Below are 18,916 nucleotides of genomic sequence, written 5' to 3' on the forward strand. Positions count from 1 at the left end.
AACAAACGAAAAAACAAACAAAAAACAAACCCAAACAGATTCTAGAGGGACCACAAGGCACCTCAATGACTCTAAACTATCAAAAAAGAAATAAGCCTGTGTGAATCTTTTAGCAGTTGCCAGTGGTAGTCGTCCTCATTTGCCCAAAGAAAATTCCCAGACTCTGAATGGCAAGCATTTATTATTTTTAGCCCCTCTCTTCACTCTAATTGGAACACAGTCTAGTCTAAAGACATCTCCGAGAAATGAGGAGTTGAAAACCACATACTCACACTCATAACATCATCACAATTTAGCCTTCTGAAGGTGCCTTGACCAACGTGGGTCTCATTGGGTCTCACTTGAGATATGAAAGTTTGTAAAAATATTTCCCCCATTTTCTGAATGAAGAGTGGCTTCCCTGACCTCTACTCTGCAGCCTGGGCCAGGCTCCTCGGTGATGTGCTGTTGGAAACTCAGGACTCTTTCTAAGCCCTTTCCTCAGTCGTCACTGAATGCCTATGGAACCAGAAATCTTCAGAAGGGCAGAGACTGTGTCTGTCCTGTTCTCCTCTTGTATTATTGATTATTGCTCTAACAGAAATATGCCCAAATGTATAATGCCTTAAACATAGTAGGAGTTCATTTCCCGCTCATGTAACAGTCCTAATGGGTGGCCCTCTCAATGGACATCTGTGTTCCACAGAGTGATTCAGGGACCCAAGCTTCTCTCATCCCATGGCAGGTTGGGAGGGAGTGGAGATGGAGGGCTACCCCCACTGCTCTTGAGCCTTGTCCAGGAGTGGCTCACATCACTTCAGCTCACATTCCATTGGACAACTGGGTCACAGGCCACCTCAAACTGCAAGGGAAGCTAGGAAATACAGTGTAGCCGTGTGCACCGTAAGAAAAGGAAACAGGTTCTAGCAAGCAGACACTCTGCTACATCTCTGAGTCCCCAGCATCTCACACACAGCAGGTGCTTAATAAATGTAAGTTCGATGAAGGAACTGAAGGTCATAGTGGCTTACCAGGGTCTCATGGAGAGCCACTAGCAGGCCAGGAAGCTAGGACTCCCTGAGAAAGCCTGACCCAGCCCAGACTGCCTCTCCACGCCTGGAGTTTCGCTCAGGAACCCATGGAGAGGTTTCCCAACAGCCTGGCTTGCTGAAGCTGGAGAGAGGCCAGCCCGTAGGAGACCAGAGTGTGCCAATTAGGAAATCACAGTTATTAGGGGGTTTCTTTGGCGCTTGGTGTGGAAGTGGAGGAATTACAAGGGGGACCTCTAAGGGAGAATTGCGGGGAGCAGGGGGCAGGGCTGGGCAAAGAGCTGAGGCGTGGGAAATCAAGGAGCCTCGAGTTTGTCAGCAGCAGCTTGGAGCACTGGCTGGTGGGCCTGACCAGTGAATCTGCTCCAAATCCTGGGTTATGGGTTAAATTGCACCCCACCCCATCCCCACCGAAAATTCTTATGTTGAAGTCCTAACCCCAGTACCTCAGAATGTGACCTGATTTGGAGACAGGCTCTTTACAGAGGTAATCAAGTTCAAATGAGGCCTTTTCAGGCCGAGGTGGGTGGATCACTTGAGGTCAGGAGTTCGAGACCAGCCTGGCCAACATGGTGAAGCCCCATCTCTACTAAAAAAAACAACACTTAGCCAGGCGTGGTGGCACATGCCTTTAATCCCAGCTACTCAGAAGGCTAAGGCAGGAGAATCACTTGAACCCTGGAGGTGGAAGTTGCAGTGAGCCAAGATCGTGCCACTGCACTCCAGCCTGGGTGACAGGGTGAGGCCCTGTCTCAAAAAGAAAAAAATGAGGCCTTTAGAGTGGGGCCTAATCCAGTATGACTGTTGCCCTTATGAAAAGGGGAACTTTGGACACAGACACATGCACACAGAGAGAATATGATATAAAGAGAAGGCAGAGATGGGGTTGATGCTTCTACAAGCCAAGGAATGCCAGAGATCACCAGCAAACACCAGAAGCAAGGTAGAGTCATGGAAGAGCTTTCTCCCTCACAGCCCTCAGGAGGAACCAACCCCATCAACACCTTGATGTTGGACATCAAGCCTCCAGAACTATAAGGCAATACCTTTCTGTCATGGAACCCCCCAGTGTATGGTACTTTGTTAAAGTAACCCCAGAAAACTAATGCACCCTGCCTGTCTGTGCTGGAATGATCTTGGCCAAGTCACTTCCATCCTGGCCTTCAGTCCCTCTTCTGAAACCACGTCCAAGGACAGGAGCCAGTGTCTCCCCAAACCAAGAACATCGCTTGTCATTGCGCTGGGCTGCATTTCTTGGTTTTACATCTCCTTGCTGCTCCTATCCCATGCAGCTCCCTTTAAGAAGGGTACCTCCCCGGGCCTTCCAACCTGAAGTCACCCCTTCCCTTAGTCCATTCAGGCTGCTAACAAACTACAAAATATAGTGTATATATAGTATATAACAAAATACTATAAATTGGGTGGCTTACAATACAACAGAAATTTATTTCTCACGGTTCTGGAGGCTGGGAAGTCCAAGATCAAGGCGCCAGCAGATTTGGTGTCTGGTGAGGGCCGCTTCCTGGTTTATAGACGGTGCCTTCTTGCTGTGTTCTCACATAGTTGAAGGGACAAACAAGCTCTCCAGAGCTTTTAAAGTCTTTTAAAAGGACTCTAATCACATTTGTGAGAGCTCCACTAATCACCTCCTAACATCATCACCTCAGGGTTAGGAGTTCAGCATATGAATTTGGGGGTGGAGGACACAAATATTCAGACTACAGCATCCCCACTGTGGAGACTGTACAATAAACTCCCATGTCCTCTGCCCACCATGCAAGACCCCACCCCCATCCCAGCTCCTTCTGCCTCTACCTCCCCCATCACTGCTACCCAACCATGCCAGGACAGCTGTGGTTTGGGAACCTTCACACCTTTGCCCCGACTGTCCCCTTTGTTTGCACCAGACATGGTGGTGCCTTCTCTGCACACATCAGCCCTTCTCAAAAATCCTAACCTTGCTCCCCAGCCAAGCTCTGCCTTTGTGCCCATGCCTACCCTCCCTGACTACTCGCCATCAGTGGTGTGGGGCCCTGGGTTGCCGTCCCCGCTGCTTCAGCATCTCTGCCTGCTAGTGAAGGATTAACACAGCCTGAAGCATCAGCCAATACCCTCAGCCCCAGAGTCTAATCCTAAGGAGTGTTGGGGACACGTGCTTCCCCATCATGCTGAAGCTACACAGAACGTCTTGGAGCTCTGTGTTCTTCTGCCTCCTTGGTGTGCGAAGTAGGGGCACAGACTCTGAAGCCAGGCAGCCTGGGTTCAGATGCCAGTTAGGGCACTTAGTAACAAAGGGTGTCAGCCTGTCTACCATATAGGGTTAGCATGAAGATTAAGTTAATAAATGTCAGGTGATCAAAATAATGCCTTATACATCATAGGTGCTAAGTACACTAAATATTTGCTGTCACTGTTATCATGAGGACAGAGCTCTTTCATGCCCCCATCACCTATCAGCCCAGCTAAAGTCCTGCTACCCCTCAGTTCCCCACCTCCTCCATGAAGTCCCAGGCAGGTCATTTCCGGGATGGTCTGTAGCCTCCTGGAAACATAGAGCCCTCCGGTCTTTCTAGGCTGTTCCCTTCCTTCCTGTGGAAATGGGGTAGTGTGGGAGGGGGCCAGGTCCTGAGTAGCTCTGGGAAAACCTTGAGGAGAAGTAGTGATGACAGATGATTGGCAGGAGGACAGAGAGACACAGGCATGCTCTGAGCTCCTGCAGCATGCCCCTCTCTGAGACACAGACATAGTCCATTTGACCCTTGGACCAGGGCTGTGACCTGAGTACAGCTACCCCCTTTCACAGTGTACAGTCCAGGGAAACCTCTCCAATTTGGAGTAGTTGGGAGATGGCCACTTTAAATTATGGTAAAGTTCGCATTGCTGGCTCTCTAGAACAATACATGTTGTTTGATTATTTTGCAGTTCCTAAGTTAATTCAACCAAAATTGCCAGGATGCTTGTCCCAGGGGTGGTCTTCACCCTCACCACCTTCTCTGGTCTGTGTGGCCTCAGTAGGTGTTCCTTCCTGGTCCCTGGACTGAGTCTGGGGTTCTTTCCCTCTCCTCTTCTAGTGTTGCCTGGAGAGAGTGGGGATCACGGAGGATGGTCTGAAATCACGTATCTGAGCAGCCCCCGCAGGGGTATGTTTTCCCGGAAGTGGACTCCACACCTTCATCATCTCAGCTTTGAGCTCAGCCACAATTTTAGGACAAGAGTCCACAGCCTAACACGCCTCAGACCCCTTCCCCTGTCTTTACGCATGGCACCGCCTAAAATGATGCTAATATTCATTTATTTTATCTTCTTGTGTCAACAGCCCGCCTTGCCCTGCTCCACCAGAATGAGAGCTCCGTGAGGGCCAGGACTCCATCTTACTCAGACTGGCAGCCCCAGCACTTAGAACATTGCTATGGGCTCTGTAAAATGCTGTTGAGGAATGAATGAATGAATGAGTGAGATGAGTAAACAGTGACAATACTGTTGAGCAATGAATGATTGAGTGATGAGCAAACGGTGAAAGTCTGTTGAGAATGAATGAGTGATGCATGAGTGAACAGGAAAGGTCCCACTCAGTATCATCTTCTACTTGCCCTCTTTCCTTCTCTTTCCTTTTTATGCACACTCGTCCCCTCCTAGATCCTAAAGGGGAGTTGTGCTGCTGGGCCGCCTTCTCCCTGGCTTCCACAGCCCCAGCCAATCCGAGGCTGCCTTCTTTCCCAGGGCCTGGAGACTCCCAATACCTCGCTCTTCATCACCTGACAGCTGTTTCCTTGAAGCTAACCCAGTGCACCTGGTGTCTATCTGGTTTCGCTTCCTTTTCTGTCTTGGGGAGAAAGACCAGCTGGGCCTCACCTCCTGTAGAGCCCCAGCCCTGCAACTATAGAGGATTCTTGGAAAGGCTGCGTTGGGGCGGTGTGGGAGGCGCACTGGACAAGGAGTCAGGAGGCTGGATTCCAGGGTGCCTTGTGCAGGAGACCAGATGTCCCCTGAGCCTCACTTTCCTCTTCTGTCAAATGGAGCAGAGAAGACTTTGTTTTACGTTAGGTAATGTAACATTTACCTAACGTAAAACATTAGGGTAGAATGCCTAATCGTTCTGCTGTGAGCCTTATGGAAGAAGGTCTTTCAGCATCTCTAAGCCTCTTTCTCCATCTTCAAAGGAGCATTATTGCAGAGATGAAATGGGCTGAAGCATGCAACATGCCCAGCCTTCATCATAGCTTGAGCCCAGGGCTGGTATGCAGGGGGTGTATCTTGGGTGGCCATCCTAGGAACCAGGCATCGGGGAGGGAAAAGCCAATGCAAGGATGTCCTGAGCTGATGATCACCTGGCTTGGTCCTGCTGGGACCCACCCCTTCAGAAGCAGTGTAGAATGGACTTCAGAACTGCCCACCAAGGGACAGCGTTTGGGGACCTTTATCCACCAGCTCCCATCCCGTCCTCCACTGTTCAAAGGTTTCCCCCAGGGTGGTTCATCCCTCAAACTTCCAGTTGCACGTGCGCTAGTGCAGAGTCGTTCCCTCAGGCAACCTACTAAGTGCTATGGGCAGAAAGCAAGAAGTAATTGGTGCAGCTGAATTGAGGTGTCAGCAGGCTCCACCTGCACAGAGCTGGTTGCTCACGGCAGCCATGTGTGGCTGGGGTAAAAGATAGGCCAAGAAGTACGAGGTGGACAGAAGGGTGACCATACACTCTCAGTAGGTGCCTGTGGCAGCTGTGAATGTGAGGATCAAATGAGGTCACGCTTTTGAAAATGCATTGCAAATGAGAAAGGATTACATGAATGAGCACCATCAGCAAGTTGCCCTCTGACATGCTTTTCTCCAGGATTCCCGTAACGACAGTGGCCTCAGCTGTCCCATATGGAGGCTTAGTGCCCCTGAAATGGCTCACAGGTGACCAGTTCACCCGGTTTGCCTGGACTCTTCCCATGTTCCTATGTCCCTGGAACCCATCGGGTCCTGGGGGTTGGCCATTCAACTGTACTTGAGGATATGACCCCAAGGCATGACCTTCACAGCGGTCATGGAAGGAGAGGCTCAAATGCTGCCCACACCCTCTGGCCCCCAGGGTTCACACCTTGCTTCCCAGCTCCCATGTCTAAGTGCATCTGCTGTCATTTCAGACCCACCACCTCATTTTCACTCGGAGTCAAAGAATCTGGTCTCTTTTCTTACTTTTATTGGTTCATTTTCAGATACTGTAGGAAATTCAGAAAACACAGAGGAATGTAAAGAAGAAAAATGTAACTCGCTCATTACTCTGTCACTCAGAAATAAAACACTGGACACATTTGGGGATATTTCTTTCCAGATACTTCCTGTGCCCATAGAAATACACTTTTAATGAGGCCAGGTGTGATGGCTCACATCCGTAAACCCAGCACTTTGGGAGGCCTAGATGGGTGGATCACCTGAGGTCAGGAATTCGAGACCAACCTGGCCAACATGGTGAAACCCCATCTCTACCAAAAATACAAAAATTAGCCAGGCTTAGTGGCATGCACCTGTAGTCCCGGCTACTTGGGAGGCTGAGGCAGGAGAATTGCTTGAACCCGGGAGGTGGAGGTTGCAGTGAGCTGAGACCATGCCATTGCGCTCCAGCCTGGGCCACAGAGTGGGACTCGTCTCAAAAAAAAAAAAAAGAAAAGAAATATACTTTTAATGAAAGTGTCTCCTGATATGTGCAGATGAAGGGATATACACGTGTGCAGACGAGCCTATACCTGCTCATCTGCTCATGAAGGGGCACACACACCTGTGCACACACCCCATGCCTGTTATTTACAAAATAGTCATAGAATCTTCAGGCAGGACTGTCTCCCTCTGGTCCAATTCCTAGGTTTTCTAGATGAAGAAGTAACTTGCCTGAGGCCGAGTGACTAACAAAGTCTCACGCTAGTGGTCTCCTGGCCCTCAGGAAGGTGAGGGCCACAGTGTCTCTGGGAGCACAACCCAGCAACCCCTGTCTCCACCTCGCGACCTCAGCATTCCTGCAGCCAGCCAGTCAGGATCTCACAATTAGCCACCCTAAATATCACTTAATAGATAGCACAGCAAATGGCCCATGTATGGAGAGCGAACACGTGTGAAGTGGATTGAAAATGGCTTTCTTTCTTACTCCTTGCATTAGCCATTCATTTTCTCCTTACTAAATGCCCTAGGCCAACGCTAACAAAATTAAATTTGACAGGGATAAATGTGAAGTCCTTAGTGCCAAACATTCTACTCCACAAAAACAGATTTGAGGGAGGTGAGGCAACTTTTGTGAAAAAAAAAAGTCCTAGGAGACTGAGTCAACAGCGATACTCAGTCCCATTAACAGAAGCATGGAGTCCAGAGAAGAGAAGAAAGTGCCAGTGTGGTTTGAGCTGGTCAGACCCAGCCTGAACGCTGGGTTTGGTGGTGGAGCTGTGCCTCCAGGCACCGAGAGTTGGGAGCAAGCCCAGAGGAGGGAGACAGGGAGAAGAAGGCACTTGAAACCGCCAGTAAAGAAATGGCAGCTGGGCACAGTGGCTCACACCTGTAATCCCAGCACTTTGGGAGGCCAAGGTGGGTGGATTGCTTGAGGTCAGAAGTTCAAGACCAGCCTGACCAACATGGTGAAATCCAGTCTCTACTAAAAATTCAAAAATTAGCCAATGGTGGTGGTGCGTGCCTGTAGTCTCAGTTACTTGGGAGGCTGAGGCACGAGAATTACTTGAACCCAGGAAGCAGAGGTTGCAGTGAGCCGAGATTGCACCACTGCACTCCAGCCTGGGCGACAGAGCGAGACTCCATCTCCAAAAACAAAAAAAAAAAAAGAAAGAAAGAATAGCTGAATGTGTTGACTTAGAGAGGATGTTTAGGGGAAATATCCCAGATTCTTGGCTCTAGGGACAGAGAACAATCTCATTCACTCTCCACGGGGCTGAAGACAGCTTGTGCCCTTCTCCACCGCCTCGTTAGTAATAGCTGGAAACAACAGGTGTCCCTCCATGGGTGAATGATGAAACAAACAATGCTGCATCCATGCCGCAGAATTCCGCTTAGAAATAACATGGAGCAAACTACCGATACGCATGACAGCTCAGATGAATCCTGAGGGGGTTAGGCTGAGTGAGAACAGCCAGTCCCCAAAGCTTACATGCTGTATGATTCCATTTGTAGGAGAGTCTTAAAATGACAAAACTATTGACATGGAGAACATATTCCTGGCTGCCTTGGGTCAGGGAGGGGACGAGCAGGAGGGCTTGGGTGGGGCTGTGCGAGGGCAGTGTGGGGACTCCTTGCAGTGACCAAGTGTTCTGTATCCTGATTGTCAATGTCAGCGTCCTGGTTGTGATATTGCACTACAGTTTTGCACGATGTTGTCATGGGGAGAAGCTGAGTATAAAGGGTAGGTGGATGGTTCCAGTATTATTTCTTACAACTGCATGTGACTCTACAATTATTTCAAGACAAGTGTAATTTTTTTTAAGATGGGCAGAACCCCACGCGTATATACGTGGAAGGGTGTGCCCATGAAGGAGCATCTGAGAAGGCACACGGTGGACTTAGCAGCCTGCCGCTGCAAAGCAAATCGGGAAAGAGAGACTCCTTTTTCTTTTTCAACCTCTTAATCCCACTTGTCCCACCATGTATGTGTGACTTGGTGATTTTGCTTAGACCCATGAAGTAGCCCAAAAAAAGGTGTGTGGGGAAGGGGAGGAATGGGGGAGGGGAGGAACAGCAAAGAGCTTGGTCTCACCCACCCACAGCTGGCAAAATGCCTACTCCAGGTCTCCAGGAACATTCTGAGCCTGCCGTGTGAGAGTCAGGAGTGAGAGGGGATGTAGCCGGCCCACTCTGGCCCTTGTGTCCCCACCCCACCACCCTGAGGCCAGCCTGTCTTGGCGTTCCTTCCTCTTGCTCACAAACCCTCATGGCTCTCCACCAATTCAGCCACTCATGAAGGAGCGAGGGCGGGTCATTTCTAGATCCAACAGCAGCAGCCCCCCTAACTCTGAGCCACCACCGTGGGCCCAGAATCACCCTAAGTACCTTTCAAGTATGACGTGGTGTAATTCTCCTAAGATCTCCGGGATATAAGGGCTGTGGCTCTGCCCATTCTACAGATGAGGAGACCGGGGGGTTAATAACTACGTTGTTCATGCTGGATCCCATGCAGAGGACACTCCTAGCATCACCTCTGAGACCCCCGCTCTGCCTCCCCACCATCCTGCCCCCCACCGCTGGCCCCCAGGGCCTATGGACCTTCAGAAAGCAGGGTTGTCACTGAACACTCCAGCTCCTTGGAGGCAGCAGCTGAAGGGGCCCAGTGGAGGAAAGAGCTTGGGGACGGCAGCTGGTAATCAGCTTCTTGGTGACCAGGTAGAAGGGCAGTGTGCTCCCAGCTCACCAGGGACCTCTCCTGGTTGGAAGTATGAGAGGTGGACGTGCACCCGGACCTTGACGCCAGGACTGTGCTCCTGACTGACTGAGGCAAGGGGGGCGCTTGCAGCCGCTGCAGAAAAGGAATTGGCCCCAGTTGGAAACTGCCCCTTTGGTGTCAAGATGAGCTTGTGGCTCCCAGGCTGCAGGAGCCGGGGGGCTGACCCGGGGGAAGGGGTTGTCTGGCACGGATGGGACGTGGCGGCAACACCCTGTGCCCCTGGCAACCAATGTCCAGTTCTGTGGTGGGCATTCTCAGACTTCAGGGAAGCAGAGGACTAGGAGAGTGGGGCAGAAGATTCTGGAAGGGAGGACTGGCCTGTCCTACATTACGAAGCTACCCAGGGGGTCTGGCCCCCCACCCCCTGAGAGCCACTTCTCAGAGTAGGGAGGAAGAAACCAAGCAGGTGATGGTCTCAGCCCTTCTGGAAGTTTCTCTTGCTCCGTCTTCTCTTCCCTCAACCACATTGAGTGAGGGGATTGGCATCTGCACCAGCTGTGTTCCTGAGGAAGGAGTCACCATAACTGTGGTTTTTTGAGGTTTTTTGAGACAAGGTCTGGCTCTGTTGCCCAGGCTGGAGTGCAGTGATGTGGTCTCGGCTCACTGCAACCTCCACCTCCTGGGCTCAAGTGATCCTCCCACCTCAGCCTCCTGAGTAGCTGGGATTACAAGTGCACCCCGCCACATCCAGCTAATTTTTGTACTTTTAGGAGAAATGGGGTTTCACCATATTGCCCAGGCTGGTCTCGATCTCCTGGGCTTAAGCGATCTGCCCTCCTCGGCCTCCCAAAGTGGTGGGATTACAGGCGTGAGCCACCACACCCGGCCATAACTATGGTTTAAGAGAGGGAAAGACACAGACAGACAGACTTCAACCCCACCCTTGCCTTCACATGTCTTGCTTCTCTGCCTGGAAAGCCCCCTGTGCCCCATTCCCAGTGGGCAAATTCTTTGTTTTTGGTTTTGTTTTTTTGTTTGGTTTTTTTTTTTTTTTTTTGAGACGGAATCTTGCTTTGTCGCCAGGCTGAAGTGCAGTAGCTCGATCTTGGCTCACTGCAACCTCTGCCTCCCGGGTTCAAGCGATTCTTGTGCCTCAGCCTCCCGAGTAGCTGGGGCTATACGCGTTCGCCACCACACCCAGCTAATTTTTGTATTTTTAGTAGGGACGGGGTTTCACCATGTTGGCCAGGATGGTCTCAATCTCCTGACCTCGTGATCTGCCCACCTCGGCCTCCTAAAGTGCTGGGATTACAGACGTGAGCCACCGTGCCCAGCCTGTTTTTTATTTTTTTCAAGATGCGGCTAAGAGTCCCTTGGGTAGAGGGATCCAACCTCCTGCTTGCCCCGGGCAGCTCTGCATGGCACCTCTTGTCTCAATGGTTATTCATGCCGGGTCCCATTACTCTCATGTGCGTCCACCCTTGGACCATAACTAGGGTCACCTTTGGGGCATATCTCTCCCGGTGTAGCCGTTCTCTGTGTGTCTCTCCCGTGTCCCACCAGACTGGGACGCTGGAGCCTGCCTTTCTTCTCTGTCTGTCCCCGGGACCTGCACAGAGGCTCACACACGCAGCAACCGTGTCTGGAGTGAACGGATGAGTGAACCCAGACAGCATTTACAGTGTTCTTTTCCTCTCGTTCCTTCCAGGGATCTATAAAGGGCACTGCTTCCGGATCAATCACTTCCCAGAGGACAATGACTACGACCACGACAGCTCGGAGTACCTCCTCCGTGAGTGTCAGGAGGCCTGGACTCTCTTTCTGTGGGGAGGGGGAAGGGTGGGGGGAGGCGGCCGGAGGAAAAAGAGACACTGGGCATGGAGAGGGTGATTGTCTCGGGATGATCCACTCACTCTTACTTATTCAGACATTGTGAGTTTGGAGGATGGAGTTTTGCTCATCACTGCCATGACATACTGGGTATCTCAATGGGGTTATTTGGCTGAGAGGCCTGTACCCTGGGGAGACAGACCTGAGCAGAAAGCCTGCTGGGCGTGGCTGGCTTCAGAGTTACTGATTGGCTGGAGCTGGGGCTGGATCAAGGAAAGTTAAAGATATAGGCTCTGCCCAGGCTGGGCCTCCCTGAAGGGTGTGGCACTCCAAGCACACTGGGGCCTCCCCACCCTCCCCTGCATACTGTCTTCCATTCCAGTCTTGAAAAATCAGATACAGTCACACACCAAGACAGCCTCATGGGGTGCTGGGAGACCCAGGGGAGAAGGCCAGGAAGGTGCCAGGGAGCAGCCTCTTATATGGTCCTGAAGTCTTTTCAGCACCGCCTCTGCCCATGGGAGCCCCCACCTGCTTCTGGGTCCAGTGGCTGCGTGTGGCCCCCAGACTGAAGCCCGGAAGTCACAGCACAAGCTCAATCCCAAATGACAAACCCAGCCCCCACACTAAGTCCAGATCTCATCCCTGGGCCTGTGAATACCTCCCCGGGAGCAGCCAGGGAGGAGCCTGCAAATAGAAAAATAGCACCATTTCGGAGTCATTTTCCCCTTTCACATTAACCAAGACACACGAAGAGCAGCTCACAGCAGCACCCCTGGGGCTCGGACCCAGCCTTGTTGATGGAGAATCGATACCAGCATCCTCAGAGAGAGCACAATTCACTCTGCACCTGCTTATGGATCGTTTTTTCTAAGAGAAAGGATTTTGATTCTGAGTCATCTGGTGAAATAGAACAGCACGCGGTTCCCATAGAGCCTGGGGCAGTGTCAGGCTGCTGCGACCAGGCCCAGAACATGAAATAATTTGGCCACCACTCTGCCTCCCATCCTTCCTCCCTCACCTTCTCCTCCTCCTGCCTATGCTCTGGTTCTGCTTACCGGGGGCCCACACTGAACCAAGCAAATGAGATTTCCACAGGGCCGCCAGAGATAGTTGTGCAGGTTGCACACTGCACAACTCAAGGGATGTCATGTGCATAAATTATGTACGAACATACTTCCAGTTGTACAGTGCATGTCTGCACAACCAGCCACAGAGGCCCTTGGTGCTCAGCCTAGCTGGGATGGCTCAATTGAAAATTAGCCCCAACTCCGAATCTGCCTTTCTCTGCCCAATCCAGGGCAATCAGGTGGTTCTTAAAGCTCTGGGGGCAGATGTGCCCATGGCCCAACTCTGGGACTATAAGGAAAGAGGCATTAGAGAAACAAACCGTTCCCTCTCCATTTCCCACTGGAGCTCCCCTGAGGTTATGGGCGTTGGTGCTGGTTGTTCTTTGCTCGCCTGTCTCTGTCCCATTCATGGTCCCGGAGCGCTGGGGTCTCTTTCTGGATTGGCCTCAAGATGCAGAAGCCCAGAGGTCACCCCACGTGGCTTCCCGATCTCCCAGCAGGAAGTAGATGTTACAGTCAAACAGGATGAATGGAGGATGTTTACAGAAGGACCATTTACAAAAGTGCCGGTGAGGTTAAGGGAAACCCACAAGGGCTGGAGAGCACCCCGGGGCCAGCAATAGCCGGGAGCCCTTACCCTCCTCGGCCTGGATAGGTGAGGGGGGCAGGCATGGGAGCCTGGTGGAGGGAGTGGTAGGGACAGGGCCGCCTGGCAGGAGCTGCAGCCGTCGGGAAGCAATACCACCCCTTCACCCGCAGCTAGGCAGAACTCCCTTGCCGAGACCCTTCTCCAAAAGCCAGAGGCGGGAGCCCGAGGATTCGGTCCACACAGTCAGCTTGGCCCAGGGCAGGATGGAGCAAGGATCTGGAAGAGCAAGAAAAACAAAAATGAGTGAGCTGTTCCAGGTCCTCTGGGGAGGGCGCAAGGCAGGGAGGGCTGCAGAGTGATTTTCCCAGATATAATGATGGTGACAGCACAACCGCAATTAGAGCTCATTGGGGAAGGCCATGTTCTCCTTAAGCGTACGCTGTGGGGAAAGCAGCCAGGTTCATTAACAAGCTCAGAGATGCACATGGAAGAGACAGCTTGACGGCTTTCGGGCCTGTGGTCTCTGCTGCTGGCAGAAGTCAGGGCGGAGTGGGGCTGAACTGACTTCCCAACAGGGAGGTGTTTTTCTACTCGGTGGCTGCAGAAACAGGGATATCTGGCCCTAAAACCAAGCTCTGCATGTGTCTTTGATCATCCTTTTATCTCCAGAGTGCAGGTGCCTCTGAGCTTGGAGCCAGAGGGGCTGAGCAACTTTCAGAGACAGGCCAAGGTTATGGTCACCACAGACAACTGGCATGTGTTTCCAGGGCCACCCTGATTTCTAATATTTTGTCTTCTGGTCTCTGTGCAGACTATAGTTCCTCAAAATATGTAGAAGCACAGGAGGAAGGTCTCTGGCGGCTGACATTTGCAAGAAGTGAGGGTTCACGAGAGTTCTTTTATTCATTCATTTAACAAGTTATTGCAGCCAGACGCGGTGGTTCACTCCTGTAATCCCAGCACTTTGGGAGGCCAAGGTGTGAAGATCGCTTGAGGTCAGGAGTTCCAGCTTGGTCAACATAGTGAGGCCTCATCTCTACAAAAAAATAAAAATAAATTAGCCAGAAGTGATGGCACACGCCTCCAGTCCCAGCTATTCAGGAGGCTAAGGTGGGAGGATCACTTCAGCCGAGGAAGTTGAGGCTGCAGTGAGCCACGATCATGCCACTGCACTCCAGCCTGCATAACAGAGCAAGACCCCATCTTAAAAAAAAAAAAAGAAAAAAAAAAGTTATTGTGGGCCTGCTACGTGCCAGGCACTGTATCAGACATATGGAGTACAGCAGCAAAGAAAACAGGGCTCTGCCCTCCGGGTGGAGAATGGGTGTTTTGGAGAAGGCAACAGAAGCTTCCATGGTGGGGCTGCCTACAGGATGCCTGTTTCAGGCTGGCTCATCTGCATGGGTGTGGAGCACCAACCCTGGTAGATCCAAGGCTGCGCTGCTCCCACCCAGTCTTTGACAATTCAAGATGGAACTCCACCCCCAGCCACGCATTCTGAAGCCTTCCACAGAAGCTGGGCTTGTGCTGTTTGTTGCAGAGCCCCCTGAAGGCCTCTGAGCTCTTACGATGTCACTGCTGATTTGCAGATTCACAGCCCAAGATTTGAGAGGGTCACCACCCCGCATCCTGCCTACCTTCTCTTCCACAGGCCCTGCTGGTCCCAGGGGTTCCTGCCCACCTTGCCCTGGCCTGGTGCCCCTCTCCAAGTCTGCATTTCCAGTTAGGTGGATAACTTATGTGCCAGGCCGCAGGAGGCTGGTGTCAGGGCTGGGAGTCCACAGTGTGCCTGGGGGTGAGTTAGAAGGAAGTGTCTGGTCTCCTGGCAGATGCAGATCCTCTGCCAGGGCTTGATATGGCCAGCAGGACATGGGCTGGACTTCAGCCTCACTCAGCCCTCCACCCCTTAGCCACCTGTGCTGTGCCCAACCTGCACCACTGTCCGTGGCAATCCCAGCTGGCATCTGCACATCCACAGCTCAGGAATAAGCCTGTGTGGCAAGGCATAGGTGCTTGTGTGACTTACCTGGGCAGGATGGATAGCTCTGAGCCAAGCCTGGGCATCCAGTGATCTTAGAGCAACTGGGCTTTTTTTTTTCTTTAAGACGGAGTCTCGCTCTGTTGCCCAGGCTGGAGTGCAGCGGCGTGATCTTGGCTCACTGCAACCTCTGCCTCCCAGGCTCAGGCGATTCTTGTGCCTCAGCCTCCTGAATAGCTGGGATTACAGGCACCCGCCACTATACCCAGCTAATTTTTCTATTTTTAGTGGAGACTGGGTTTCACCATGTTGGCCAGGCTGGTCTCAAACTCCTGACCTCAAGTGATCCATTCACCTCGGGCTCCCAAAGTGCTGGATGGACTTCCTTCTTTCGGATTCCTCTGACCTGTCTGCAGAACGAGGGCACTGAGGGGATGACTGACCTCAACTTTTTTGGCCAGCGCAGCTCAGAGGCACATTTCAGAAACACACAGGAAACTTCATCCCAGAGCCTGCTGCTGCCAGAAGGCAGAGAAGAATCGGAGAGGAGGAGGCACCGGAGAGAAGAACTGCATTTAATGCCCCCAGACAATCCCCTCTCTGTGAATCGGGGACACACACTGATGCGTTCACAAAAAAGTAGACAAACCCTGCCTTCAGAGGAGAGGCTGACAGCCCTGAAACCCGCTCAGCTGGCTGGGGAGGGCGGCGCCTGCCAGTGTGGCCCGACTCACTGTCCCCTGCGGGGGCCACCAAGGGTCCACGCAGCCGAGATTTCTACGGGGCTGTGAGACAGCAGGTGCTTGGGAAAGGCCGAGCTCTGGGCTTCCCTTTCCCAAGTCTCTCTTCCCTCCCTCTTGCCTTCCTCCCACCCCAGACGCTAAGGGAGGGGCACTGTAAGCCCCTACTGGGTGCTTGACATTTTCTCACAGTAACCCTCTGATGGGGCATGTTCATTTCCCAAGGCCACTGTAACAAATGATCAAAACTGTGTGACTTGCAGCAGAAATTCACTGTCATGGTGTGGAAGCCAGAAGCCCAAAGTCAAGGTGTTGGGGGACCCTGCTTTCTCTGAAGGCTCTAGGAGAGGACCATTCCTCTTCCAGCTTTGGAGGTGGTTGGCACTCCTTGGCTCATGGCAGCACCATTGGGTCTCTGCCTCTGTCTTCGCAGCCCCTTCTCCCCTGTGTCTTCTCCTAAGGTTCTTATAAGGATGCTCATCATTGGATCTAGGGCCCACCGGATTCATCCTGGATGATCTCAGCTTGAGATTCTTAACTGAGTCACATCTGCAAGACCTCTTTTTTTTTTTTTTTCTTTTTGAGACGGAGTCTCGCTCTGTTGCCCAGGCTGGAGTGCAGTGGCGCAATCTCGGCTCACTGCAAGCTCTGCCTCCCGGGTTCATGCCATTCTCCTGCCTCAGCCTCCGAGGTAGCTGGGACTACAGGCGCCGGCCACAACACCCGGCTAATTTTTTCTATTTTTAGTAGAGATGGGATTTCACCATGCTAGCCAGGATGGTCTTGATCTCCTGACCTCGCGATCCACCCGCCTCGGCCTCCCAAAGTGCTGGGATTACAAGCGTGAGCCCCCGCGCCCAGCCTTTTTTTTAGACAGAATCTCGCTCTTGTCGCCCAGGCTGGAGTGCAATGGCACAATCTCGGCTCACTGCAACCTCCACCTCCGGGGTTCGAGAGATTCTCCTGCCTCAGCCTCCCAAGTAGCTGGGATTACAGGAGCCCACCACCATGCCCAGCTAATTTTTTTTTTCTGTTTTTAGTAGAGACAAGGTTTCACCATTTTGCCCAGGTTGGTCTCGAACTCCTGACCTCAGGTGATCCACCTGCTTTGGACTCCCAAAGTGCTGGGATTACAGGCATGAGCCACTGCACCCGGCCAAGACCCTTTTTCCAAATAAGATCAATTACAGGTCCTAAGGGTTAGGACACAGGTATATTCTGGGGAGGCTGCAATTCACCTCCCTACAGGTAGATGTTACTATTCCCAAGGTATAAAAGGGGACTGAGGTGGTCACCAAAGTCAGCTGTCCCTGGTCAGCTAGTCAGTGGCAGAGCGAGGTTAGTCAGTGGCAGAGCCCTGGTGTCAGGGCTACAAAGGTGGTTCTGTGGACACTGTGGGTCACGAGCATACCTCTCAGCCCAGCCACACCTCCCCTGCGACTTCAGGCCAGTTTTGAGGTCCCACATCCTTGTCTGTCACCTGAGGGATGATGATGATGATGATGATCAAGGTATAGAACGGCCAGGCCCAGTGCTATGCACGCACCTTACATGTACAAAACCAAGCACATGTGTAGGACACTGGTGCTATGAGGAACCTCATTCCACAGATGGGAAGCTGAGTTTTAGAGAGTGAAAGTGACTTGGCCAAGGCTACACAGCCAGCATGCCACAGCAGGGCCCACGCCCAGACCCACCTAATGCCGATGCCTGTGCTCTCAACCACTGACCAGGGCCACCCTTTGTGCACACTGCTTCCCAGCCTTCCAGGGGCTTCGCGGAGACTGCGTTCATGCAAGAGCTTAGGGGACTGTGCAGTGTCACAAAAATGTGATGCAGTTTGTTGCTTTCATGGCTGTTACTATGGCCCCCTGGTGCCCATTCCCAGGGAGAGACTAAACAAGAGGTAGACAGATGTGACTCCAGGGTGAAGGGCAGGCCTAGAGCCCCCACTTGCATCTGATCCAATGGCCCTGAGCCCCCCCAGGCTCTGGCCCACCTCGAGTCTCCAGGTCCTGATGGGAATCTCAAATCCTGGGGAAGGGCCTGGAGCTGCAAGGTTCCTGGGAGACATATGCAGCCATGCCTGGGAGGGCACCTGATCTCACTGCCCTCTGCTTTGTGCCCCCCACCTCCCCGGCCAGGCATCGTGCGAGCCTCCAGCGTCTTCCCCATCCTCAGCACCATCCTGCTCCTGCTGGGTGGCCTGTGCATCGGTGCTGGCAGGATCTACAGCCGCAAGAACAACATCGTCCTCAGCGCCGGCATCCTCTTCGTGGCTGCAGGTGAGCCGCCCGCCCGGGCTGATGCTGGGCCGGGAGCTGGGGACACAGGAGTGCCTGTTTCGCATGGTCCCCACTGCCAGGGAGTGTGCATCCTGGGGGGAAATGCAGACGTAACATCGCTACATGCAACTGACTTGTAAAGTCCCCGTGTTTAGGACTTGGGGTGGATGGAGAATGGGGAGCAGCTGCCAAACAGAGCTTCCTTTTGGGGTGACAGAAATGTTTTGGATGCTTGCACAACATTTTGAATGCGCCAAAAGCCACTGGACTGTGCCCTTCAAAAGGGTTACTTTTATCTTGCGTGAATTTCATCTCAACCGAAAAATAAGTCCAGGTGTGCAAAGTGGTGGGTGGGGTTCAGCTGGCAGTTTTACAAGCCTGTAAGAGGAGCCTGGCTGGGTCAGGCGGTCAGGGAGGTGCCCAGGGGAATCATGCCAAAACTCGAAGGAGTTGGCCAGGTAAAGACAGGGCAAGGGCCCAGAATGGGCATGAGTGGCCATCTTGCAGAGGAAGCAGAAGTCCAGGGTGCCCGGGGAAGGGTGAATGGGGAAGCTTGGCAGAGCAGGCGGCCCCCACCCATCCCAACTGCCCCAACCCTCCTGGCTATGAGAAGGCAGCAGCACCTCAGAGCCATGCCCGATGTCCCCAGAAAGTGCCATCGGGGAATAGCCACAGAGCTGTGGGTGACAGTGACATGCCACCTTGGCTGAGGATGGGCAGGCCTGGCGTGGTGCCGCACACGTGGGCCTCCCAGAGCACCCTTGTCCTGTCGTGCATTCCCTCGCCCTTTCTCCTGGAGAGGGTAGATGACTTCTGTTCACATCCTGGGACCCGGGGCCACTGCAGTAGAGGGGCTGGCTCCAGCTCTGCAGCCGCCACTGGGGAGCCAAGGTACCGGGCCTCAGTTCTACATCACTCCAGCATCTGTTTCCTTCCAGTGCAATAAATAGATGTGTGTGTGGAGTGCGTGTGTCTGCAAGTGATCTGTAGGGGCTGTACATGTGTCAGGAGTGTGGTGTGTGTATGTGTTTGAGAACTGTGAT

The 18,916-nt window shown here is 52.6% G+C and overlaps 1 protein-coding gene across 1 annotated transcript in view; it reads left to right on the plus strand.

Annotated features, from left to right (window-relative positions):
• Positions 1-18,916, plus strand: part of CACNG4 (calcium voltage-gated channel auxiliary subunit gamma 4) — a 69,013-nt gene that overhangs the window by 44,375 nt on the left and 5,722 nt on the right. The window contains exons 2-3 of the mRNA XM_024235671.3: positions 11,090-11,173; positions 17,733-17,873. Of these exons, the coding sequence (XP_024091439.1) occupies positions 11,090-11,173; positions 17,733-17,873 (225 nt within the window). The remainder of the gene's footprint in view (positions 1-11,089; positions 11,174-17,732; positions 17,874-18,916) is intronic.

Source organism: Pongo abelii, chromosome 19 (assembly GCF_028885655.2).
Source record: "Pongo abelii isolate AG06213 chromosome 19, NHGRI_mPonAbe1-v2.0_pri, whole genome shotgun sequence".
Lineage (NCBI taxonomy): Eukaryota > Metazoa > Chordata > Mammalia > Primates > Hominidae > Pongo > Pongo abelii.